General features: G+C 38.0%; 1 protein-coding gene across 1 annotated transcript in view; it reads left to right on the top strand.

The window, feature by feature from the left end:
• The window catches only part of TRPC6 (transient receptor potential cation channel subfamily C member 6), a 119,355-nt gene that overhangs the window by 76,600 nt on the left and 16,149 nt on the right, over positions 1-26,606 (top strand). The window contains exons 2-7 of the mRNA XM_037156998.2: positions 1,037-1,811; positions 8,284-8,466; positions 11,131-11,295; positions 17,207-17,423; positions 23,366-23,599; positions 25,709-25,973. Coding sequence (XP_037012893.2) covers positions 1,037-1,811; positions 8,284-8,466; positions 11,131-11,295; positions 17,207-17,423; positions 23,366-23,599; positions 25,709-25,973 — 1,839 coding nt within the window. The remainder of the gene's footprint in view (positions 1-1,036; positions 1,812-8,283; positions 8,467-11,130; positions 11,296-17,206; positions 17,424-23,365; positions 23,600-25,708; positions 25,974-26,606) is intronic.

Below are 26,606 nucleotides of genomic sequence, written 5' to 3'. Positions count from 1 at the left end.
TTTGAGTTTCCAGTTAGTAGCAGTGATAAGCCTTAAGCCCTTCAAGCTCAAAAAGATGTTAAGACATAAAGTTATGACTCAATAAGAAGAAAAAAACCATTGTGGAATTTTGATCAGAGGAGGAATCACTTTTTCTTCATATCACACATTAAAGGCCACACTGAAGGCTGGCCACCTCTTTGAAAACTGTCTCCATCACAGCAGAAGCCCTTCCCACCTACAATCTTGATCACAATTGCCTCAAATTTCCAATAATGTTTAGAACAACGCCTAGCAGAGTCAAAGCATTAACGTTCCCTGTTAATGAAATCTAGGTCGTAGCATATAGCTGATCCCTCTCCTGGAGAAAGCTCTCCACCTGCCCCTGACCCCTGTTTCACCTTCCCACACACACTCTCACCTGACTCCTACTTTTATTTTTGACAAGTCAGCCTCTCCTACAAGCTAAGCTAGCTGACCCTGCTATAGGTTTATCATGACAATTAAATAACTGATAACAAGGTATTGTAGTAATTGTCCATTTGTCCTTTAGCCTACTAGAGTTATAAGGGCAGAAGATGTGTTTTTTTTTTTCAAGCCATCAACATTGGTTATTCTGGGCCTTATATAATATCTGGCCCTGGACTCAATAAGTATGTGTTGATATGAATGGATTTGCCATTTTTCTACTATTTAAAGATATTTTCATACTCTATATCATAATGGTGACTGATCATGGGTCTTTCTTATGTCTTATACCATCTGTGATTGAGAAACACATATCAATCTTTATGTGAATGGCACAGAGAGATTATGGGAATTGTCAGTCTTCCTCCTAAATTGGAATGTTAGAATATACAAAGTACTCGGCTTTCTTAAAGGAAAAATTCTTGGAATCCATTATCAAATAAATGCATCTTCATTTTGTATTAGAGTTGGTCTAGAGACAATGAGACAACATCTAATATACAGGAAGATTGCAATTAGATGGTAAGTCATTTGGCACACTAAATTGCTCTTAATATAATTTGTTAACAATTTTTCTATTTTATTACAGCCGAGGCACCGACAACAGACTGGCCCACCGGCGGCAGACAATTCTCCGTGAGAAAGGGAGAAGGTTAGCTAACCGAGGACCAGCGTACATGTTTAATGATCACTCAACAAGCCTATCTGCTGAAGAGGAGCGCTTTTTAGATGCAGCCGAATATGGCAACATCCCCGTGGTGAGAAAGATGTTGGAAGAATGCCTGTCACTCAACGTTAACTGTGTGGATTACATGGGCCAGAATGCCCTGCAGTTGGCAGTGGCCAATGAGCACCTGGAAATTACAGAACTTCTACTCAAGAAAGAAAATCTCTCTCGTGTTGGGGATGCATTACTTCTAGCTATTAGTAAAGGTTATGTTCGGATTGTGGAAGCCATTCTCAATCATCCAGCTTTTGCTGAAGGAAAGAGGTTAGCAACCAGCCCCAGCCAATCTGAACTCCAGCAAGATGATTTTTATGCCTATGATGAGGATGGCACACGGTTCTCCCATGATGTGACTCCAGTCATTCTGGCTGCCCACTGCCAGGAATATGAAATCGTGCACACCCTCTTGCGGAAGGGTGCTCGGATTGAACGGCCTCACGATTATTTCTGCAAATGCAATGAGTGCAACCAGAAACAGAAACATGACTCCTTTAGCCACTCCAGATCTAGGATCAATGCCTATAAAGGTCTGGCAAGTCCAGCTTATCTGTCATTGTCTAGTGAAGATCCAGTCATGACAGCCTTAGAACTCAGTAATGAGCTAGCAGTGCTGGCCAACATTGAGAAAGAGTTCAAGGTAGGTCTTTAACATAAAGTCTTCATCCTTCTTAAGGCAGAGTCAAGGTATATTCACAAGCTTCCACTATGTGCTCGGCATCGTACTACTTACTGTAGTCAGTAAGTAATTTAATGTTTTTTCCCCATCAAGCTATTTGTTCTAATCATATGTTTTAAAGGTTATGATAACCACCACTTGCAGATATTCTGCTGTATGCCAGACATTTTATAGTTATTATGTCTAATATTTATCACAACCTTGAGAAGATAATAGTTCCTTTTCGGGTGAAAAAATGGAAGTATAGAAAGGTTAAGTAAGGCCCCACATCAACGACTGGTAAATTGCAGAGCTGGGATCAGAATCCAGGTATGCTGCACCCTCAAACCCAGGTTCTTTTTCCTATAAAGCACGAATTTTGTATTCAGAGCATGGTGACCCATGCTGTTGGGGTCAGAAAGGTGGACAAGCTGAGGGAAGTGACTGTTTGACTGGAGAGACAGGTGCATGCATACTTTCTGCATGGTGTAAATATTCACATTTAAAGATAGAATTCTTAAATCGCCCTGTCACATGTGTCCAGGAGCTTCTAATGCTACAGAGATGTGATGCTCCTCAACACCTATTTTTAAAAGAAGTGAACAGCATCTTCTTTAACATTCAGAATAGCTGTATCTTTCCTTTTTCAGTCCAATTTCCTCCAGAAATGTGATTCCTAATGTGATAGCTTTTATTGTAGTCTCTTGTAATCATTATATATGCAACATTTTATGTATGTATATACCTATACATATATTTCATATATGTTTATATATGAAATTTTTGACTTTTTAATTTCCTATGATCATAAGGCTCTAAGTATTAAAATATTCTGAAAAAGTTAATTTTACATCTATTATTTTTGCATTTGAACAGAGCAACATAAACTAAACACCATTGTGTAATATAACAAATATGTACAAATTTTGAAAATAAATTTGATTATATGACATAATCCTTATTGGAAATACATTCTTAGTGGGATTAATCATGTCTACACCTTTGTTATACATTTAATAAAAGAAAAAGGTATATCATGCTAAAAATATCTTGGTAAAGAAGCCAGAATGTTACTTTAGTTTTTGTTAATAAGCCATATAAATCATTAAAGATTTTATGGAATAAAATTAAAAGGGTTGACTGTAGGTGGAATAAATATTTCTTGATATGATTTGAAAACTACCTTAGTAAATTACACATACTATATCTGAAAAAAATCACATAAAAGTTTTATCTATGTGTGTCAGCCAATGTCCTATGAAAATTCTGAATCTCATAAACCATTCCAAGTCACATTAAAAAGAATCATCCTCACTAGTTTTTCTCTACCTTGGTCATTTGACATGCCTTTCATTTTAACTAGTGATATATCCTAAAGAGGAATGATATTCAGACTAGTTTAAAAGAATCACACATTTAAGTACATGAAGATTTTATTTTTGTATTTAGTATTCCCTACTGAAACTTCTTTTCCTTTTCTGTCACTGTCACTCAAGAGGGATGCATTTTTTTGACAATGATTGTTGGATAATGAAGAGATAATTATATTAAACAAAAGTTATCATGGTTCCTATCATCACACGGTACTGCATTTCTAAATTCAGAACATTCTGACATGAACCATCACATTGTATTTCTACCACTAAGCTTTATCTTCGACAGAAATATGTATGAGGGCAGGGAAATTTAGAGACCTCTCAGGGTGTGTGGTACTGGCATTAATCATTAAAGGGAGATTCCTTATTGCTGGCTACGTGGGTGAAGCGGGGAATTCTTTTGTAAAAGGGCAAAAGGTATATTTTTAAGGAAATCAGTTTTAGGAAAGTTAAGGATCTGTAAATCAATTCCCTTAAAGCTATCAATATTCCATGGTCCCTTGGAAAGTTTTTGCATATCTTAAGGCAACTAATCTATTTTGTGAGTCAGAGAATTTGAGCCTACACAAAGATTTCTGTAGTATCTAGCGTATAGCTTCTCTAAGCTCCTCCCAGTTTCTCCCCTTCCAGTAATAAGAGGCCAGGTACATTGCTACTGAGTTCCATGGGTGATTTTAGTCTTGCTCCTTGAATCTCCTAAGCCAAACAAATCGCACTTATCATCAGGTTTGTAGCTGGTTCCATGCAAAGGTGCAACCAGCCCACAGCAGAAAAGTCCAATAACTAGATAAAGCCACAAAAATAAAAGGAAAACAAATAGGCCTGAGGAACTGCATGTCTTTAAAGAGAATGGGGAAAAACCAGATTCAAAATTTTTCACCCATTTAAATCCAATTTTTGCATCGAACTTTTCTCAGCCACCTTAAACTTTCACTAAGCCTAATTTTTGCAACAAATACCAAGTCAGAAAAAAAATAAAAGGAACACCCAGAACTTATCTTTTTGATATCCAGAGAGCAAGACTGCTGGCTCCTCTCCTTGACTCAAGACAAGGTAGAATAATCTTACAGACAAGGAGATCAACACCAGGGATGGTTTTTTCAGCAAATTTAGTCTCTGAAATTTCTAATTTCCTTCTAACATCTCATTATGTACTTATGACTTATGTCTCTAAACCCTTTTTGAACTTTTAGGTTGTTTGTGGCAACAATGTTTTCTTTACCCTAAAGAAAACCTCTTGTATGCTTCAGGGACTGTTATTTTCCCTGTCACTCTGGAAAAGCAGCTTTTCTGGAGCTTTTGCAGATCCTTCATGTCTTCCCAGGGAACTGTGCCTAAACATGCACCGGGGCCTCCAGATGCCTCTGCCGTTGACTTAGAAGGAAGAAGATAGAGCAACTCCTGCTTCGTCCGTTTTTAAATCATTGCTCTGCTCTGGTGTTCAGATGTTCAAAAATGTCTGGCATTGTTTGAAAGAAATATCCTTTAAGAAACCGATTGGGCTAAAAAATCATTTTTGTTAGCAGGAAGGCCGTGTGATTGTTGTTAGACCTTAGCAACAAAGGGTGTCACTTTGTAGCCACAGTGCTAAGTGGCAACAAGGTGCATCACAGCATCAGAAACTCAGGGCTGGGAATCAGACCAAAGAGGAAGGAGGACATGTACCATTATTGAGCTTTATGCATTATTCTAAGTGATTTACACTCTAATTTGATGATATCACAACATTTAAGTTGTCCATAATTAGAAGAAATTTATGCAGAACCCTACCTAGTGGACCCTACCCAGTGGGTTCTGCATACATACTTGCTAATCATTACACCTGCTGTAACAGAGCTCAGTGATCAATATGACAATAATTCCAAGAACAGGAAAGACCCAGTGTTACATATGGTCTTAAGAAGCGTGGCTGGCTAGCAGGTAATAATATTCAATATTTACCTCAATCTTCAAACACATAATGTCATTTTACAAACACCTGTCTTAGTAAGACTGTGGTATCTACCAGACAATTGGTGCATAGAATATTTGTTAAAAAACACATGAAGATGCTGCCCAGGAATCCCAACATGCATTATATGTGTTAGCACGGCTTTGTGCTGAGGGAATGAGTGCACCTGAATATTGTTTATGAAAGTAATAACAATCCTAATCATTACCAGGGAGTTGGCATTCCTATGTGCTATAATCTTCACAGCAATTCCAGAAATGGGTACTGGTATTATCCTCATTTTACATATAAGGATTTTGAAGCTTTTAAGGGGTTAAGTCATTTGCCCAACCAAAGTGGTTGCTCCTAATTTTGAATCCAGGTCTGTCTGCCCTTCTCCAAAGCTCAGACTGTTGACTAGTGAAAGAAGTAAGGCGTGCTTTTTCCTTGGCAATTTCTACGAAGCAAACTATATTCTTTGTGCAGAAAGAAGATCCAGACATTATAGTCACAGATCTTAACATCTCTTCTACTGTATAATGTGCAGCTAAGATGAATCTTTGAAAAGATAATTTTAACAAGGACAGTTTTATGTCTTATAATTTCTAAACTTTGTCCTTTAAGCCCATTATCAGCCATCTCTTTTCAACTCTAAGGTTAATAGGCAAGCACCCACTTCTGATTTTATAGTGTATTGTATGGTGCGGGTGTGTGACCAGAGACATGACCCAGAACTAAATCAAGACGCCAGCTTCACTTCTCTTTCCAAGGAACCAAAATCACTGCTGCATCTGGCTAATGAGCTGCTGCCAACATGTCATTGTAAATGGGCTTACATGTCCACTCGAGAGAGCTTAAAATATGAAAACCTTTGAAAGTGGATTCCAAAGGTGAACAAGGCATGTATTTCTAAAAACAGAGTCTTACTCTTCCCTTTTTTAAAATTAAATGGGCTTTGGGTTTTTAATTTCCTTGAGAATGAGCAGTGAATTGGAAACATGGTATTAAACCACACAAAACTCCTGTGCTTTACTGGTTCAGTCCCTGTGGTTTGTCCTAAAAAGCATAACTCCACAGTTGATGGGTCATATTCTCTTTTTCAATGGCTAATTTCACTGTGAGCCTTTCTACAATTTTACGAAGTATTGATTCCAACCATTAGGCTTTTTTACTTTAAAATGATCCAGGATTGAGCACTACATGGAGGAGAGGTTAGGGGCATTAGATTTTGTAATAGCTCCATGGGTTCTTATGAATGTCAGGAAATGGCCTGTTTTCAGATCTTGCCTTTGATGATATAAAATAAAGTAAGTACCTTTTATTGAATGCTTGCTAAGTGCTCAAAACCAGGCTATGGACTTTGCATGTGTCATCTCATTACACTTATTTAATTTCACTAAGCCTCAGTTTTCTCATCTTAAAGTGATATCAACAATAGCTCCTGCCTCACAGAGTAATTTTGACATATTTAGGATCGCATGACTAAAAAATGGAATATCTGGGATATGACGAAAGGTATACTTAGGTCTAAAAGTCCAAGTTTCTAACTAGAATATAGTGGACACCAACATCCACACCTCCGTGTTTGTCCCACGACTGTAACTGACTCTTTTATGGGGAAAGGGTGAAGTTGTTTCCTTGTAACTCTGCTTATACTATCTGACCAGGTACCTTTTTTAGAACTGGTTTGAACCAGCTGGTTTGAACCAGCTAAGACACAATTTGTTTTAGCAGTTTGCTTTTATAGAAACTGTTTGGGCTTGCAGTTAGCGAAGTATAGCCTGTTTGTAAGTTCCTAAAGGCATTGAAAGGTCACTTGTCATGATTTACAGAGAGGAACCTTAGCAGGTAATTTACACATACACAGTGTACGGCTATTTTCTTATGGACTTTTCCAAAATATTACCCTACTGACTGACACCCAGAGCTTATCATATTTCCCCAACATATTTCTCTCTTGATCTCTCCAAGGGATTTTTTTCATTCCAAAACATATTGGTGGCTTTAGGATGGAAGAGACAGCTAACTGTGAATCTGCAAAGCTGCCTTTAAGAGAATACTCTGCCGGTGAAGCTGTAAAGCTCAGGGGGTCTTAGTTTTCTCATGTGCAAAATGGGAATAGCATTTGCCCTGCTTGCTTCCCATTTTTCAAGATAAAAATAGACAGCATTTTACAAAGCAGAGGCAAAGTGGCATGATTCTTTAAGGCAAAGGGTTTGGGGCCAGAAAGAATTAGGGTTAAAGCCTGACTTTGATGTTTAGTGGCTACAGGGTGTTTGTCCCATTATTTAACCTAACAGAGCAAGAGACTGAAGATGAAATGAGATAATATAATCCACTTGCAATGCAACAACTCACAGCTAGTTGGCTGTCTTGATTAATATTGGGTTATAAATGGTGTTATTTCAATGTAAGAGAATAAGGAGAAAGGAAATAATAGAAAGACCTAGGTGAACTTGTGAATTCATGCTATAGGTAAGTTTGACAGGAGTTTCAGTATTTAAATAAGACCTGCATTCTCTAAATCTTGGCAGCATATACTAGATCATCAGCGATAAATTACAATAAAAGCATTTTCATTAAACTTTCCTTTCTCTGGAGAAAAGAATCTGTAGACTTTCTATTAGACTTGCCTTTTGACCCCATGTTTGGCACATGGAGTTCCTCAATAGCTATTTATTAAATATGTAAGTGATATGTGTTTGTTTTTCTCCAGGACCTCTCCAAATGTCCTGTTTCTCAAGTGAACCAACACCATCCACACAATCTTCCAAAGACCTACCAAGGGCCTATTAAGTGCCTAGCTGATAAAGTTATGAACATAAGAGTATGATGTATGCAAAGTAGTGAGAAAAGTTGCTTATTTTATATTTCTCCTGAATCAACAGGTGAATTTGATCATGCTTTAGACAAATTTCCTTTCTTAGAACATGAAGACAATCCTTATGGTGCTAAGATAGTTCAGAGATCACTCGGCAGGACAGCAATGAAAACAAAAGAAGAGTAAACCTAAAAAAATGATTTTTTTCTGTTTTCTCTGCAAACCAAGTTACTGATAAATTCCACTGAGTGTCATAGTAAAAGGTGCTACTTCTACATTATTATTATTATTATTATTATTATTATTATTATTCTTTCTGTTTCCTAGAATGACTACAAGAAACTGTCAATGCAGTGCAAAGATTTTGTGGTAGGACTCCTTGATCTGTGCAGAAATACTGAGGAAGTCGAGGCCATTCTGAATGGGGATGTTGAAACACACCACGGCGGTGGAGACAGTCGTCCAAACCTCAGCCGTTTAAAACTTGCCATTAAATATGAAGTAAAAAAAGTAAGGTCAGGCATGAAGCCCATTTTATGTTATTTCAGTTTGTATTGGTGCTAAATAAGGGTGAAGGGTTGGCAGAGCTAAATGAACTGGGTGTTTCTGGTTAACAGGTGCATTAGGCAGATGCATCCTAAGAGCCTAGTTATGAGGCATCTCACCCACACTGAATGCCAGTCTTTAAAGTCTTGGTTTTCTCATGCAGTGATGTCACTTTCCTGTGCTTAACTAATGACATAAGCATAACCTCATCCAAATCACAAGGCATTTGTTATATGATGGGAACATCATTATTGAAGACCCATCTCCATTTGTTGTTATATTCCAATTTCTTCTGCAGTGCAATTGAATCTCCTCCAACTGTATCTTTATTTGTGGAATATTTTCACCCTGTCTCTATATAGTACCCCTCTCCTTAAATCCTGGGCTGCTTTCTTAGGTTATGTATGATACCTTTAAAAAAATTTTTTTTGAAGCTAAGTTTTTTTTTTTCCTTCAAAAAAGATGCACCAGTCTACTCAGGCCAATAGTGGCCTATGACAGGGCATATTTCTTCCACTCACAACGGGTGTTAGTAAGCATTGCCATTCTGGGAAGATGAACAATGGATCTTGTTTTATCTTCAAGGTTAGCCATCCTTAGGAATCATTTGTAGTTCCTTTATATAACCTGTCCTTTATTAATCTTTCACTATTCTTTATCATTTAAAAGATTTTTAGGTTGTTGCTTTTTGTATATTAAATAATGTTGTCTGTCCTATGTAGAGATCATTTAAAAAAAAAATAAATATGTGAAACAAATTCACAGACATAGATAACAGTATGGTGGATGCCAGAAGGGAAAAGGGTCAGGAGAAGACGAAGAGGATAAAAGGGGTCAACTTCATGGTGATGGGAGGAGTCTAGACTATGGGTGGTGAGTGTACAATGCAGTATACAGATGATGTGTTAAAGGATAGGACATCTGAAACATATCATATCACTAACCAGCACTGCCACGATAAATTTAATTTAATCAGTGAAATATATAAGAATTTTAAAAATCTGAAAACAAGTTTTTTTTTAATTGAAAGAGTTTATGGCACAGAAATAGGATAGGCAGTGCATAAACAGACCCATGTATATAAATGAGAATTTAGTATAAAATAAGTTTAGTGTTTGTGTCAGTATGGGAAAGATAGTATACTTTTTGTGTGTGGGGGAGGAACAGGTCTTTATTTACAGTATTCCAGCCTTGGGGCAGGGGCTCAGAGCACTTCAGCTTGGAGCCCTTCTTTCCCACAGCTCCAGCACTTCCCTTGTTCCCCAAAAGGCTACACGCCAAAAGCAAACCCAGCAGTTCCCTATATTCTTATCTTAAGCCAGCTGCACAAACAGTTCTCCAGTCTCTCTGGAAAGTTCCAAAGTTGCCATCCTCGCGCAGCAGCTCTCTCCTTCAGGATCTGGGGTATGTTGTTATCAGCCTTCATGTGTCCAGGAAAGCATGTGTCATGGTACACTGGACCATGATAAAGTCCAGGAGAGGAACAAACCTCACGAGTCCAGATAGAGTCCAGGTCTGCAAGGCAGTGGGTCAGCATCTTGCAAGGAAGGGTCCTTGATGGCTTTGAAGTCTGCTAGAGTGGGCACAACCAAAGCGGCTTGCCTGCTTTTCTACTAGCCCACGGCGGACCAGCTCCTACAGCCTGCATGGTTTCTATCTCACAACTGGCAGCCTGCCAGAATCCACCTTCACTATCAGCTGCATCACGGCTCTCTTGTGGCTCTTCTACTCCCTTCCAAGCCACGTGGCCAAAATCCTACAAACTGCAGAGCTGCCACTTCATTACTCGCAGCAGGGCTCCTTCTACACCCTTTCAAACCACATGCCCAAATCCCTCATGGCTCTCCATGGTTCATTTAAATCCCGACCTGAAGCTTCCTGTGGGTCCGCCTGGACCATGGAGTCACTCTTGCCCTGCCTGGGGATGGCAGCTGATATGAATGTAAACTGTACAGGAGAACTGGTATGCTTCTTTTTTAAAATATATTTTACTGATTATGCTATTTCTATTGTCCCATTTTCCCCCTTTTATTCCCCTCTGCCCTGCAAACCCCCTCCCACCCACATTCCCCCCACCGTAGTTCATGTCCATGGGTCATACATATAAGTTCTTTGGCTTCTCCATTTCCTACACTATTCTTAACCTCCCCCTGCCTATTTTCTACCTACCATTTATGCTACTTATTCCCTGTACTTTCCCCCCACTCTGCCCTCCTGTCTCTACTGATAATCCTCCATGTGAAAAGTATTTAAACATCTGGACTAGCAGGGTCTTTACATTGTTCTTTCTACATGGAAAAAAACATAACTATAAAAGTCCTTGTGTAAAGCATTGGTGAGTCTTTTTATAATATCAAATTTCAAAAAGTGTTCTGTGCTTTGAAAGAAAGCCCATTTGTTACAAAGGAAAAGCTTAATAAATTGGAATCTTCAGATTTATATAATACATATTAGAGCATTCTGCTGTCCTTCTTGGAGACTGTCAGCTAGATGGTTTATGTTTGTTCTTTAATTCTGACAATATTTTTCATGGGAAAGCACAGAACAAAATATCAGAATAAAAGAAAATAGCTTATGTTGAACTTTTCCTTAATTAAGATGTTAAATGTTTTGTCATTTTCTTGCTAGTTTGTAGCTCATCCAAATTGTCAACAGCAGCTCCTCTCCATATGGTATGAGAACCTGTCCGGTTTGCGGCAGCAGACGGTGGCAGTCAAGTTTCTCGTGGTCCTGGCCGTTGCTGTCGGACTGCCCTTCCTGGCTCTTGTTTACTGGTTTGCTCCGTGCAGCAAGGTATGTCTGTGAAACCTGGGCCTCTGTTATCTGCTAGAAGTATGTCTAGTTGCAGCTATCAGAGTCAGTTATGCATGGAAAATTATATTTCCCAAATGAAAATTTTATGAAGGTCATGTTCAGCGTAAATAATCTTATTGTTTTTAATGTTGCAAAAATAACATAGGTTAGCTAGGAAGTATAGAAAGAAATGGAAAGAAGGGAAAATTCACCTGTAATACCATCACTGTTAATATGTAACGGAAGTCCTCAGTTACTATGTTAGTGTATTTCCTTTTTGTCTCCCTCTTCGTCTTTTCTCTAGGCATATACTTTTATATGTTTAAATGAGGTTACCATATGTATCGAGCAGATATTTCAAATAACATCTTAAAAGATAAACATGGTTTCCCTCTTTATTTTTCCTATGGCAAAGTTTGAGATGAAAATTTTTGTAGGTAGGTAATCTTAATTTAAATAAGGTGCAGTCATATCAAAACCAATATAATAGTTGTTTCGGTGAAGAATATTTATTTTAGGAACGGCATACAATGCAATGTGACAGCAAAGACAGCTTTTTTCCCCTTCAAAATCTATCTGCCCAGGCTTTGTGAAAATACGTTCAAATGGACCTAGCCTTTCCTTAGTGTGACGGAACAAGTTTGAAAATGTTCAGATGTCTGAATTTTGTTAACAGGCACAGATATTTGTCTGTCCTGCATTGTCAACAATCTTATTTTCCACGCTTTTGAAGCCACCTTTCTAGACCTATTTAAGTTACAATTCTGAGGGTCTGACTGAAATAATTCTAAAGTTATATGGCAAAATGTCTGTTGGACCATCTATTTCTGAGCTCTGCAGAAATGTCAGTTGAATCACTTGCTGTTCTTAAGCATGGGCATGACACATTTTCAAACATTTGTAAGTGTGTGGGTACAAACACAAATATCACCATTACTAACATACTGTTTTATTACTCGGTCACGTATTTTGTGCTTTAGCCTTATAGGGACCTTTCTCATCAGCTTCGGGTAGAAAGCTGGTGCAAAATCTTTTTTTTTTAAATATTGTGTGGATTTCATAATTACTTCCAGTGAGTATGATAGGAACTGCCAGAAACTGGGCATTTTTTTATGAGTATAGAACCTATCACCACATTTTCCCCCCTTAAACTATGTAAGGCCCAAAATTCATCTCTTATGAAGAAAATAGTGAGATTTACTAAATGAGAAATTTATAGCACAGACTTTCTTCTAGAAAGTTACAATTTTTTTCTTCTTTCTTTCATAAGAATCACAGATTCTACTTACAAAATTCTAAATTGTTATGGGAGCAAAGACTACATCTAAGTATATAGTCTCTGTTCTGCTTCTACTAACATTTCCTGAGTCTTCAGAGGAGATGAATTAAAAGGGGAGGAGTTTCTGAATTATATCATTCTGTGATGAAGTACATTATATTTTCTAAACTGAATAATCGTCCTTTCCTTTATCCAGTGAGTTCAAAAGCATAATGTCTCCCAGGGTGTTTGGTGTTTTGAAAGAGATTATTTTTAGCAGACCTTAGAGTTACACGTTTCCTAAATTTTGATTGAATCCTAATTAACCTGATTTCCTTCAATATTTCTTCGTCCCTGGCCATGTTTCTTTCTGGCATCTGTTTTCCATCCTTGTTTATGAACACTGAGGCAGACAATCAAATTAAAAGAGCACTGTCGAGGTATTTTCTTCTCATACTAAAATCTATTTTACTGACTGTCATTTAGCCTTTGAAGCATGATGGTAAAATCTATTTTATAGTTGTTTCACTTAACAATGAACATAAACATTATTTATAGATACAGAATTGATTTTTTATGGGGGAAGATTGCTTAAGGTACGTTGATGCTTTTGCTGAAAGCACTATTTTAAATATTAAAAAATTTCTAATACATCCAATCATCTTTAGTCAGATCTAACCGTAGGCCTTTGCACACTGACAGAAGCTTGTTTCTGTTTGCAGTTGGTTTTCTTTCTTCCAATTTGCTCTCTTCTCCTTTCAGAAACCATTTTTTTGTCTTGTTTTCTTTTTCCACTGTATCCCAGATATCAATTACTTTATGCTCGTTACAATAAAATAGGTCATGCTGTGATTTCAAATTGTTTTAGTTTAAGTTAGTGTCAGCATTTTTCTATTTTGGTATTTTGTAAGTTAGGTACTTGGTCATCAATAAATACTTCAAAGAGTATGATACACAATATTTAGAAGCAAATATTTCTTTCAAGGCTTCCACTCAATAGTTTGCCAGGTACATTAATTGTTCACATTGGTCAATTGATGAAGTCTGTCCTTTAGAGTTATTTTTTAGATATTTGTTTCATTCGAGAAGATATCATTGACAAATTTTTACTAAAATGAAAAATCATTTAAATTCCTAAAGTCCATGAAATGGTGCCAAAATCTGCTTTTGTTTAAAGACAAAACACTACTATCAGTGATTTTGTTAGTGGGAAGATGGTACCAGGTGTTAACCTCAGTTCTACAACCTCAGTTCTTGAGTTCTGGCTAAGAGAAGAATCAGAGTGAAGACTCACATTATAAGAGAAAGCTTGTTTAGGAACATCACAATAGTAGAAGAAGAGAGCCATAGAAGATTAGGGGGGTGAGGGGAAGGGAGGGAGAGAGAGAAACCTTGATGGGAGGAAGAAACATCAGTTGGTGGCCTCCGGACATGCCTGGCTGGCAGTTGAATCTGCAGCCTGGGCATGCGCCCTGACGAGGTTGGTCCGTGGGACAACGCTCCAGTCGATTGAGCCGCACCAGCCAGGACAAACTTTTACTTTTTTATTTGTTTGTTTGCTTTTCTTTGGAACTAGAATGTTTAATATGCAGCAAAAACACCTGGTTTGATTCTCCTTTGTTCCTTCTCAATAAAATAAAGGAGTAATGTTACATAAAGGCCAGTAACTCGATGAAGAAGGCAGGCCAGCCGGGTCAGGAGTGAGGCACAGATCAGAGACCATGCCCTGAATAAGTGAACATTGACTCTGGATGTGTCCAGAATAGCAAAACTCAAGTTTTGGAGTTTTCAGACTTGTGGCGCACTCTAATGTAGATAGCTTTATTCCTTGTTCTATGTCCCCAGCCTGTTCTTTTCTGCTTCTCTTTTGCCTTCTCCTTCTCCTATTGTGCTCCCTTGTGTTTTGGGTAACTTTGTAGAATATTTTGAAGGTCGCCGCTGATTCTTTCTGGAACAAGGCAGAAAATAAATTTTTCACAGATTTCAGTACTAACAGTTATTGCTCCAATCACAGTTTTCCACAGCAGTCAAATAAATTGAGACCTTTGAAAAATTGGTTTAATATTTATAAAAGCCAGGTAAGATGGCAGCATAGGTAAAGACCATACAAGCCTCCTCCCACGAACCACATCAAAATTACAACTAAATCATAGAACAGCATCATTCACTAGTGCTCGGAAGTCTGGCTTACTGGAATTCCTGCAACTAGGGAGTTAAAGAAGAAGTTACATTGAGATCGTTAGGAGGGATGGAGACATGGGATGAGCTGGTCTTACACCCATGTGTGGTGGATAAAAATTGGGAGGGATATCTTGGCTGAGGAACGAGGGGTCCCAGCCTCACACTAGGCTCCCCATCCCAGGAAGAGGAGTCTTCATAACCTCTGACTGTATAAACCAGCAGGGATTGTAGCTGAGTGAGACAGAGGGCTTCTGGAGTCTGAGGCTTTCTTCTTAAAGGGCCTGTGCACAGACTCACTCGAACTCACTCCCTCTGAGCTCCAGCTAATATGATATTGTATGTCAACTGTAATTAAGAAATAAAAATAATTTAAAAATGAAAAAGTTTCATAATAGTTGTTCCATGAGGAAGTTATTAAATCTTGTGCTACATTTTTAATTTGTTATAATACATAATTAAAATAAATCATATCTAAAACATTATAGAATTAAAATTGTACATGTGATACACCATGGAAGAAGACATTAAAAATGTACTAATGTTCATGTGTTCACAGTCTGTATTTTAAAGAAAGCACAGCTAAGGACAACGTGCAAAGGAACATGAAGCCTACTTTGTTTCCCATTTGTTTTAACCTTGCCTTCATCTGATTTTTTGAGTTTTATTTAAACAGGTTCTAAAAAAAACAAAACAAGAAACACTCTTTGAGTCAAATAACAAGCCTTCTTATGGAATTATAGTTTTTAGATATGATTTTTATAGCAAATTTTCACAAAGGAATTTTGGACTGGTTCGAAATATATCTATCTAGATGGAGACACCAACTTAAAACTGTGTAGAAAGATATAGATACACACGTGTACATGCTCTTGTGCAAATATTCTGATGGCCTGTCTGGCCTTAGATTCTAAATATGAGAGACAAGGAACTGAACTATATGATTTATTCTGGGGTTAACTTTCAAGATTTTGAAAATTATATAGACAGATAAAATTTATAGGGACAGAGAACATTGATTGCATTCCTTCCATAATAGCATTTCATTTTTCGGTCTTTTTAAAATTTTAAACTACTGTTGACATTCAGTATTTCATTAGTTTCAGGTGTACAGCATACTGGTTAGACATTTACATAACTTACAAAGTGACCCCTGCAATAAGTCTGGTATCCCCCTGGCACCACACATAGTTTGGTGCCACACACATTATTGACTTAAAAAGGCCTTCTTTGTTTTCTCTAAGAGTTTACGTACTTTAATGATAAAGTAATAAATTATTTTGCAGACCAAATTAACTCTGAAAGAAGAATGCCTGGGTTCAGATTTCAGCTGGACCATTTATGAGTTGTATGACCTCTCAGCAAGTTTCTGGACTTCACTTTCTCACTTTTTTAATCTGTAAAAGAGGCATTCTACTATCCCCTACCCCTTTGGATTATAATGATTACATGAGTTAACAATAAAACACTTAAAATAATACTTGTCACATAACAAATACTGTGTTGTTGGTATTTTTATTAATTTCTGAATTTTCCTGTAATCATAAATTCTTTTGGAAGGCTGTAGCAAGGGATGGGCCCTCTTCTAAGGAAAACAATGCATACACACACTGAGTTTTGTTTCACATTTCGGCGATGTCCCAGAGCCCTTCAGACCCACGCTGGACACACACCATCCTTCTGCCCCAACTAGAGTCTGTGCATCCCAGATGGAAATGAATCCTGTACTACAGAGGCACAAGAGCTTTTACTGTCTCCATATTTCATAGGAAGAATTTGATTTTCACATAATTTAGGAAATTTGCTCATTTCCACTTAACTAATGAGGGAATGAAACTGGAACTTGAACCTCAAATGTTGGACTTGAAGTCCAATATCATTCCAGGACATTGTTCCGATACATCATGAAAACTGCCCTGCTGTCCTCTCCTCAGCTGGAAGTTCTTTGCTTGGTGCCCGTGAATTGTGCTCCATTTACAACATCACCAAAATAGTGACATCACTCAGGCCTGATTGTACTCAAGGCAGTGAAATATACAAAAGGACAACAAGCAAGGCAAACATCCAGCCAAGGATCTACGCATTGCAAAGTAGACTCAGTTTAATACTTTTATTGCTGCTTCCTCAATACTTCATGACCACTAAATCGATTTGTTTTTTATGAATAATGATGATATTATGCTCTGCCTAATACAATGTTATTTCATCAGTGCTATGTAATGTTACAAAAATTTAAATATCATTTAATAGAAAAGTTAATTTATCAATCTAGAACATCAACATATGCAGATGAGGAGTAGAACAAAAATTGTATAATAGCATAAAGAATCATTTTATTACTAGTCATGTAATCATACATCATTACTTTAGGAGAATATTGGAGTATGCATGTGCTTATTCTTGTGTATACGTTTGTGGGTTTGGGAAAGCATAGAAATCAAAGCTGAAATTTTCTTTTGGTGTGTGTTGTGGCAGATGGGGAAGATAATGCGCGGACCATTCATGAAGTTTGTAGCACATGCAGCCTCCTTCACCATTTTCCTGGGACTGCTAGTCATGAATGCAGCTGACAGATTTGAAGGCACCAAACTCCTTCCTAATGAAACCAGCACAGATAATGCAAAACAGCTGTTCAGGATGAAAACATCCTGCTTCTCATGGATGGAGATGCTCATTATATCCTGGGTAATAGGTAAAGACTGATTTTCTGTCATGTATTTTTGCAGCCTTAGCAGTTGGAGTGAATGACACAGATTTCTTCACAAACCAGTTATACAAATGTGTGCAGTGTGATACAATGCTCCGCACACCATGATTTTCTTTGTGTTTTTAAAGCAGAGTTGTCTCGGGTTCATCTTCAGTGCCTAGTCTTTTTCACATGCCCCAGGAAAAACTCAGGAAGAAAATAAACAGGAAGGTATTAATCAAATACCACCATTGATTTAAAAAAACACTATTTATATTTTGGGAGAGCTGTTACTTAAAGCTTAAAAACAACCATACGATTTTACGTTAATATTTAATAATAACCAAAACTAACAATCACTCATTTTTGCGACATTATGTACATGAAATTGTTCAAGGCACTTTATATACGTCAGATCACACAATCTCTCTCTGTTTTCTTCTTCATGACATGATAATCACATCTACCTTTCACCATTTATGTGAAAAGGATTAAGTAATTTGCTTTGGTGCTACCAGGTGGTAAGTGAAACAGAGGGAATGTGCTGTTAACTACCACACTATTTGTCAATCAGTCATACCTATGACTTGTCATTACATGGAAGGCAAATGGAAGATAATTGAACTTGATATTTATGAATGAATAAATTCAATAGCTGTTAAGTGTCTTTTTTTTAAGTAGTGGGGATACTGAAGTGAATGGAACACAGTCCTCGCACTCAAGGAAGTTAAATCGGGGGGCAGGTCAATAAGTAAATTGGTAATAAAATGTGGTAAATACTGTATCTGAGGAGCAGTTTGGAAGTTGTGAATGTACACACACTGAGCATCTCGAGCTGAGTGAGATGGAATGTGGAAGGGGCTAAAAAGACTTTGGACAGTACTTTGATCCGAGGCTTTGAAGATAAGGAAATGTTAGCCGAGTCTAGTGTTTAGGGGAGAGTGGAGACACTGCAGGCGTGGAAAAGATCGACGTGAAGATGCGGATCTAGGACCACACCTGGCACACTCGAACTGTCAGGAGGTAGGCCCAGCGGAGGCGCAGGTGCTTTTGTGGCTGTGGAGGCTGGGAGAGAAGAGTGGTACAGTGGCCAGAGGATGGTTTTCAGCATTTGTGATATGACCAGGTCACTCACATTTTATAAAGGTCACGGTGGTTGTGAGGTAGAGGCAAGAGGTGATTGGATTCCTGTGAGGGGGATGAGGCTGGAATTGAGAGGATGGGGAAAAGGATTTGAGAGCTTCTTAAAAGACACACTCCAGAAAACTCAGTGGAAAGGGGAAAATGTGGATTCTGCCTGGGATTACTGGTTGGTGACTGCAGTTCTCTGAGGGGGAATGTAGAAGGAATATCATGCTTGGGTCTGGGAGGAAAAAACGCTATTTAGTTTGGGTTGTGACTGACTTCGAAGTGCCCGTGGAACTTCCATGTGAAGACAGCTACTAAATAATAAAAAATACTGCCCCTGGGAAAAGCCTGGGTTGTGGATAAAGTTTTAGTAACTTTATTTCCTAGATGGTACTTAAGGCCCTGGTTGTGTGTGGTATGGCCTATGGTGGGAATATATAGGGTGTAAAGAGAAGAGGGCTCAAGGAATCTCTATTCAAAACCTCCAGTAAGTTAAACCATGAGCTGGGTTCCCCCCAGGGGTCTGGAGAAACATCTATAGTCAGTTTTACATCACTTATACAGGGCTTCCCAACCTCTGCACCTTGGACCGGTACCAGTTGGGCCTGTACCAGTCGGGCCTGTTAGGAACCAGTCTGTGCAACAGGAGATGAACTTGAATACAATGTACTTGAATCATCCCCAAACCGTCCCCCTCCCACTCTGGCCTGTGGAAAAATTGCCTTCTCCAAAACCGATCCCTGGTGCCCCAAAATTTGGGGTCTTACTTATAGGGCATAGAATGTCTTCTTGGCTTCCTCACAATGAAGCCCAAATTTGAAAAATGATAAAGTATTGAAAGTATTGAAAAATACTTTCAATAGTATTGAAAAATGATGAAGCACTATGCAGATTACCATGTGATCATTTTAAATGCACCTGGGGTGATTCAACAGCATTGTTATTCACAACGTCGGAATCATCTTATTTCTTGATTATGATTCAAAGAGACAAATGGGTAGTGGCTTACAATATAAATTGTATCTTAGATAAAGAAAGGCTGGGAATTTACACTATTTATTTTCTAATTGAATTAACAGTTACCGCCCACTATTAAACTGTAACATAAATTACCCTTCATCTCCAATACTTGATTTAAAATAAGAGTAATCCTTTGGACATTGCCTTGATCTTATTAGACTAAAAGCTTATGTGTTATAGTTTATTTTTTTATGTGCTAGTATATGTAAAGGACATCATACAGTATTTAGCACACAGGAAAATTTCAGATAATTATTATTAAACTCTTCACTAAGAATTCTTATTCTACTTTTTATTAAAGATTTTATTTATTTATCTTTAGAGGGGAAGGGAAGGAGAGAGGGAGAGAAATATCAGTGTACGGTTGCCTCTCATGCGTCCCCTGCTGGGAACTGGCCTGCAACCCAGGCACGTGCCCTGACTGGGAATCGAACAGATAGTTCATTCTCCTTATACTAATATTTTATTATAAACATTAGGTGTTTTTCCTTTTTCACATAGAACCCTAAACTAAGAATACTGCAATAACTTGCAATTTTATGAATAAACACTGTTCTTCAAATTATTGTCTGCTAACCTTTATATTTGATTGCAGAGATTTTCTCACAGTGTTTACTTAATGGGAAAACAATTAACAACTCAGAACAGACAACTGATATTTTATCACATATATTAGATCTCTGATTCAGTTTCTGACACTGGTATTTTTCTTTTTGGAGTTATTCTTAAAAGAGAGTTGCTGTACCTTCTGGAAATATTAATAAGTGATCTACTTAGGTCAGATGCCAGTGTCTTGAGGGGAAGGATTCTCATTATTGGTCACAGAAAGCAAATTTATCTGATTTTTTTGTTGTTGATAAAACCAGAAAGGCTGACAGACAGACTTGACATTCCAGGAGATCTTGACAAAGCTGAATGGTGAGCTCAGACCAGTGAGAGGAGGTGAAGCAGGGACAATGCTTGATGCCACTTCACGTGAAATGGTCCAGAGGAGCACTTTTGACTTAATGCCCAGGGTGAGCTGCCGAGGAAGCAAGCGCAGTGCTGTGTTGACTCTTCAAAGGACAGGACTGCAATCAGAGCTGTCATTAGCCCACTGGTCCATGCTCTGACCGGGCCACACATGCAGGGTTAGGTGTGGCTCCAGGTGCCACATGCAGGCCATCGGCATATTGGGGAGCATCCCAGGGAAAGCAGCCAGAAGCGTGAGTGACCCTCCACAGAACTGCACCTGCGGGAGTGAGGAGGCTTACTTGGGATGATGGGGGAGGAATGGAATCCAGAGCTTGTGGAGCCTGAAGATCATTTGTTCGCAGAGCCCTACTTAGAGAAAAAGAAGACAATACTCAGCTTCAGAAGGAGCCTGGGCACATAAGGCATCTTGAAACTTCAATTTCACTAGCTTCATGGTAAACCTGTCTCTGCTGGGGAAGAGATTTAATGAGCACACTGGTATTTTTGTTTTATTTTATTTTATTAAAAAATATTAAAGCAGCGGGAGCAGACTTTTTCTCCACTGCCCTAGAGGGCAGAATTAGGACCAACAGGTCCACATGGAGAGGATACTTCCTGCAAACCAGCAGTGGGGCGAGCAGCCTTCAGATGTAGTGAGCACCTCATCTCCAGACATGTTTGAGCAGAGGCTTGGTCCCCTTGGAGCCGCCCCTTGCTTGCAAGAGAAGTTGGACTAGACGGGGGATGTCGAGTTACCCTTGGCAGCTCCTGAGGGCTCTCAAGGACCATAAAACAGGGGCTCTTTCTTCAGGCAGAATAGTTCACTGTATTTGTTTTATTTTTTAAGCTTTGGTAAGATATTTTTACTAATAATTTTATGAGAGAAGAAGAGAGAAGGTGGAGAAATGAGAGGATGAAGGAGGGGAAGCTTTGAAAACAAATGAATGAGTTCAAATGGGCCATTAACCCCTGTGCTTCTGTTCTCTAAATTGTCCTCGTCTCCTATGGAGGAGGCCGGCAGGACTCCTAGGAGCCACAGAACAAAAGCTGCCTTAGGTCTTTTCATCCCTGCTCATAGTTTTGGGGGGTGGGGGAGGAGGTGTGCGTTTGAGTGTGCAAATGGGGTATATCCTGTTTTTAATTTGATCCGCTAAAATATGTATGAATTTAATCCTAGTGTCCTGTTAATGTGGAAACATTCAAAATAGAGTGAAGTTGTCTTCTTATAAAACCATGTACTCTATGCTGCACTGAATGCTAATTTTGAGAAAAGCACATAGTGAGTTAGTTGGCAGAAACCTTTCACACGCAGGTTCTCTGCTAAAGGTTCATGAGAAATGTGAGAACCTGGGGCAGGTATTGCTGTGAGGAAGGGGGGAAGATTATTTCAACCAAGGGATTATGAAAGGCTTCTTGACGGAGGTAGATTTTGATCGGTTGCTGGAATCCAAAGATTATATTCCTCCACATGGCCCTTGGAGGAAGCAAGACATCAGAGAATAGGGTACCTTAAAGGCAGTAGGGGAAAATCACTTTCTATAATAAAGTAACATTCTTCAATTTAAGAAGTAATATATGTGCCAATCATAGAAATTTAAAAACAGTAAGTGCTCAATAAATGTCTGTCATTATTTTTCCCAATTGCCAGATGAAATTTAAAGATGTGATTTTATTTGTTTCATGACAACTCTATGAAATAGGTGCAAACTACCATCATACTCATTTTACAAATTGAGTTTTAGAAGATTTAAGCAAGCGGCAAAAGATTATATGGCTAACAAGTGCACATGCGAGTTCTCAAATTCATGTCAGTCTGATCCCAAAACTTATGTTCCTGAGTACTACACTAGTTGTAGGAAGAATGTGTGATATTATTAATAATTCTACCAGAAAGAGACAACTACTATTAATAGGATCCTGGTTTCATTCTGGTCTTTTTCTGTGCTTGTTTTAAATGTAAAGTCAGAGAACACATGGCATATTTGACTTTTTTACTGAACACATTTAAATGCTGATCACAAACATCTGCCACTATGGTAGCCTAGGTCTTCCAAGATGCACGTGCAAAGACTGGATTAAATATATAACAGTTTTATTAAGGGAGGTTGGACTCTATTAAAAGAAATTCCATATGAGAGAAAGATGGGGAAGGAGCTGAGGAAGGGTGGCAGGGCTGTCATTGGGTGGCAAGTCCAACCACGAGGGAAGGAAAGTTGAAAGAAGCATCCCCCATCTCCATGCAGTTCAAGGAAAGTCTGGTAACGCTGTCAGGAGATCCTTGATTCAGAATCAGCCATTATAGGATTCTTATGTCTCCCCAAAAGGGGTGTCCTCAGTCACTGGCTGGGACCATTGTTTTCCAAATGCAGGTGCTGAGGTCCGTGGACAATTATATTTCTGTAGTTGGAGGTCTAGGAGTTACACCCTTGTGGCCATTACTCCATGGCAATGAAAATATCATACCAAATGTCTGCATCCTACTTGATTTGTGGAAGTCCCATAATTACTTCTATTTTGAGTGTGTGTGTATGTATGTGTTTGGGTTATAAAGAATCCTACAGTGACATCTTCTTAATATATTTTTATGTGTAGAATTAATGGATCAAAGAATGTTTTTTAAGCTTCTTGATGAACTTTGTCAAATTTCTTTCAGATAATTTAGTGATATTGCTGGATGATGGGATTTTGGAAGACATGGGAATTATGGATGATGGTTGATATAGAACCAAATGTTGAGGGGTTTTGAATATCAGGATGAGACCTTTCACATTTATTTTGTTTTATTGAGTGGTTAAGGCTGGAATGAAATTGAATTGATAAGATATTTTAATCCCTTTCCAATGCAGGCATGATATGGGCTGAATGTAAAGAAATTTGGACTCAAGGCCCCAAGGAATATTTGTTTGAATTGTGGAATATGCTTGATTTTGGTATGTTAGCGATCTTTGCAGCATCATTCATTGCCAGGTTCATGGCATTTTGGCATGCTTCCAAAGCTCAGAGCATCATTGATGCAAATGATACTTTGAAGGACTTAACAAAAGTCACACTGGGAGACAATGTGAAATACTACAATTTGGGTGAGTTTACAGTACACAGTGAATACAAGGTAATAAAAACAGAATTTTCTTATAAAAATACATGTCAATAGTAGTTTGGTTGCTATCAATTCTCATTGAATTATTGGCAAGCTTCCAGCTTCTTCAGAGTGTCTGTATCTGAACAAGCACATTGTTTTGCTTCTTCCTTTTGTTTTTCTCCTGGCTAGAAACCTCTCTTAATCACAAGAATTATCTCACTTTGCTCTTGAATCAATTGGCTGACTACCAGACTCCATTGAGAATTCCTGTTTTTTGTCTTGGGTTTATTTTTTTCCTCTTGTCTATTAAAAGTACACATTTGAGTGCCATTTTCATTTGAGACATGTAAATTATTTGAAAGCAAGGGAATTGTTGGAATCTTTGAATGGGCCCCCAGTAAATAACACCACTCTTTCCCACTCAGGCTTTGAACTAGTTGAAAAATAAAGCAAAACTTAGTATGGAGGCCAGATCAACACTTCTAATCTATCCTGATAAAGTTCAGGGTAGATGACATAGTTCTGAGTCATTACTGAATGGGCTCAGCAGTACTGAACCCCAGAAGTAGGCAGATAAATCCTTCAGTTTCCAAGGGCAGAGGACAAGGCAGTTGTCCTCTAAGAGGGGTAATGACAGCACATGTCTGACCATGTGAGATCCCTCCATGGAGGGCTAGAGGAGAATTCACAAGAAAAAGAGGGCAGAGCTGAACCAGGTATGTTCAGTTTAGCAATCGAGTCTGATAATTCTACCTCCCCAGGAGGAGAGTGACTACAGGATGGAAATGGGTTCAGTTATTTGCCTGGGGAAAAATTTCTTCTTGTAGAAACCTGGGGTGGGAAAACTAGATTCCCTCTGACTGCTTCTTTTAAACACTCTGATAATAAATCAGTTAACAGTTAATGACAAATACCATGTGATCTCACTTATAAGTGGAACCTAATCAACAGAACAAACAAGCAAGCAAAATATAACCAGGGACCTTGAAATAAAGAAAAAACTGACAGTGACCAGAGGGGAGGGGGGACAACAGGGGGAAAAAGGGGAAGGGTCAAGTCAAGAAACTTATACCCCATGACTTGTGGACAAAGACCATGGGGTAGGGAAGTGGGGGGTGGGTAGGGTGGGGGAGAGTAATGGGGGAAAAATGGGGACAACTGTAACTGATCAACAATAAAAAATGCGCACTTTAAGAAAAAAAGAAATCAGTTAACATATTCAACTGACATCTCTACAGGTTTATTTGCTGTATCTCATAAGAATTTTTGTTATTAATTATTAGTATTTATTTTAACATTTAATCAAAGTTTTTTAATATACAGAATTTTATAAAGTCAAAATTATCTATTTGTGTATATGTAGTACTTATATTCAGAGCACTGTAAAAATTGTTAGCTGCTTTCACTAGTTCCTTGCATCTTTTCCTAATTCCACTTCTCAGTAAACAAGCGAAGACAAATTTATAATATTTTTCCTTTTTCACATTGTTCTTTAATTTTTCTTCATGATGTTTTTAATTGGGTTTTTGATGGCTTGATAGAATTATTATATCAGGTCATTAAAATTAATAAATTAGTAATTGCTTATTTCTATGGTAAAAGTAGACTTGAGTGACCCATAAAATTACTTCAGTAAGTTTAAATAACTGCAAATATTTCACAAGCCCCAAATTACATTATAATATGATTATAGTTTACAATTAAATATAAATGCTACGATTTATTTAGTGTCAAGCACTTTCTAACCACAGAATGTATGTTGGCTTATTAAATTCTCACAGCAAATGAAAGAGGTAGGAGTGATATTATCTCAGTTTCAAGGATGGGAGAATAAGGCTAGGAGAAGTTACACAATTTGAACCAGTTTTTTCAGTCTATCTACTGAAATTTTTGTATATACTGAGTTCGTAGTTTGAGCAAACCAGGAGGGTCATTTTCTCAATAAACTCACAAGCATAAATATATCTGACACTTAAAGAAACCCTTTAAGATCAGGGAGTTCCATTGGGAACTAGATTGCTAATATAATTTATATTCTTAACCAGAAAACGTTGCCTAAATCATCAACTTAAAGAAACTCATCGTAACTCTTGTCTTTGCCTTTTCCTAGCCAGGATAAACTGGGACCCCGCTGATCCTCAAATTATATCTGAAGGTCTTTATGCAATTGCTGTAGTTTTAAGTTTCTCCAGAATAGCTTATATCTTACCAGCAAATGAAAGCTTTGGACCTCTGCAGATATCACTTGGAAGAACAGTCAAAGACATCTTTAAGTTCATGGTCATATTCATCATGGTGTTTGTGGCCTTCATGATTGGAATGTTCAACCTCTACTCTTACTACATTGGTGCAAAACAAAATGAAGCCTTCACAACGTATGTGATCTCAGACGTTTTGATGATGGTGATTGCAGATGAAATAAATATGAGCTTAAATGATTACAGATTTAATAGGTTGTGTAAAACAAAGTGAGACCTTCATGGTGTAGGTGCTTTCAGAAACTTTGATGGTGAAGACTGCAGATCAAATAAATGTTGGCTTAACAATGTTTGTATATGTTTACAGGATAAATAATGTTTTGATAAAGATTTATCTGCAGCTTTTTTTAGCAAAATGAGAGGATTCTTAAATGAGTTGCAAGAACTCAAAAAATATAGGCACCTTTCTAATATAAAGTAATAGTAGCTAACATTTTTAGATGTTAGCTACTATTACTGTTAGGTAATAGTAGCTAATTCACTCACATGAATTGTGTTATTACCTCCATTTCATAAAAAGAGGAAACTGAAGTTTACAAAGGTTAAATACCGTGCCGTGAACATTTGGAAAAGTTGGGACCTAGCCCCTGTCCATGGCCTTCAGTATCTGTGGTATGAACCATTGCACCGTCTGCTTTTAACCTGCCTGGGTGCTGTGAGAAGAGCTGCTTCCCTACTTCAGTTTGTTGGATCTTATTGAGAAGATCTGAGTTACCAACAGTGACAAAAGTTTCGACTTATGTTTATTGG

This window comes from Artibeus jamaicensis, unplaced genomic scaffold (assembly GCF_021234435.1).
Source record: "Artibeus jamaicensis isolate MK-2021 breed Jamaican fruit bat unplaced genomic scaffold, CSHL_Jam_final contig_585, whole genome shotgun sequence".
NCBI lineage: Eukaryota > Metazoa > Chordata > Mammalia > Chiroptera > Phyllostomidae > Artibeus > Artibeus jamaicensis.
The sequence above is the reverse complement of the archived record's forward strand: the minus strand, read 5'-3'. Positions and strand labels throughout refer to the sequence as shown.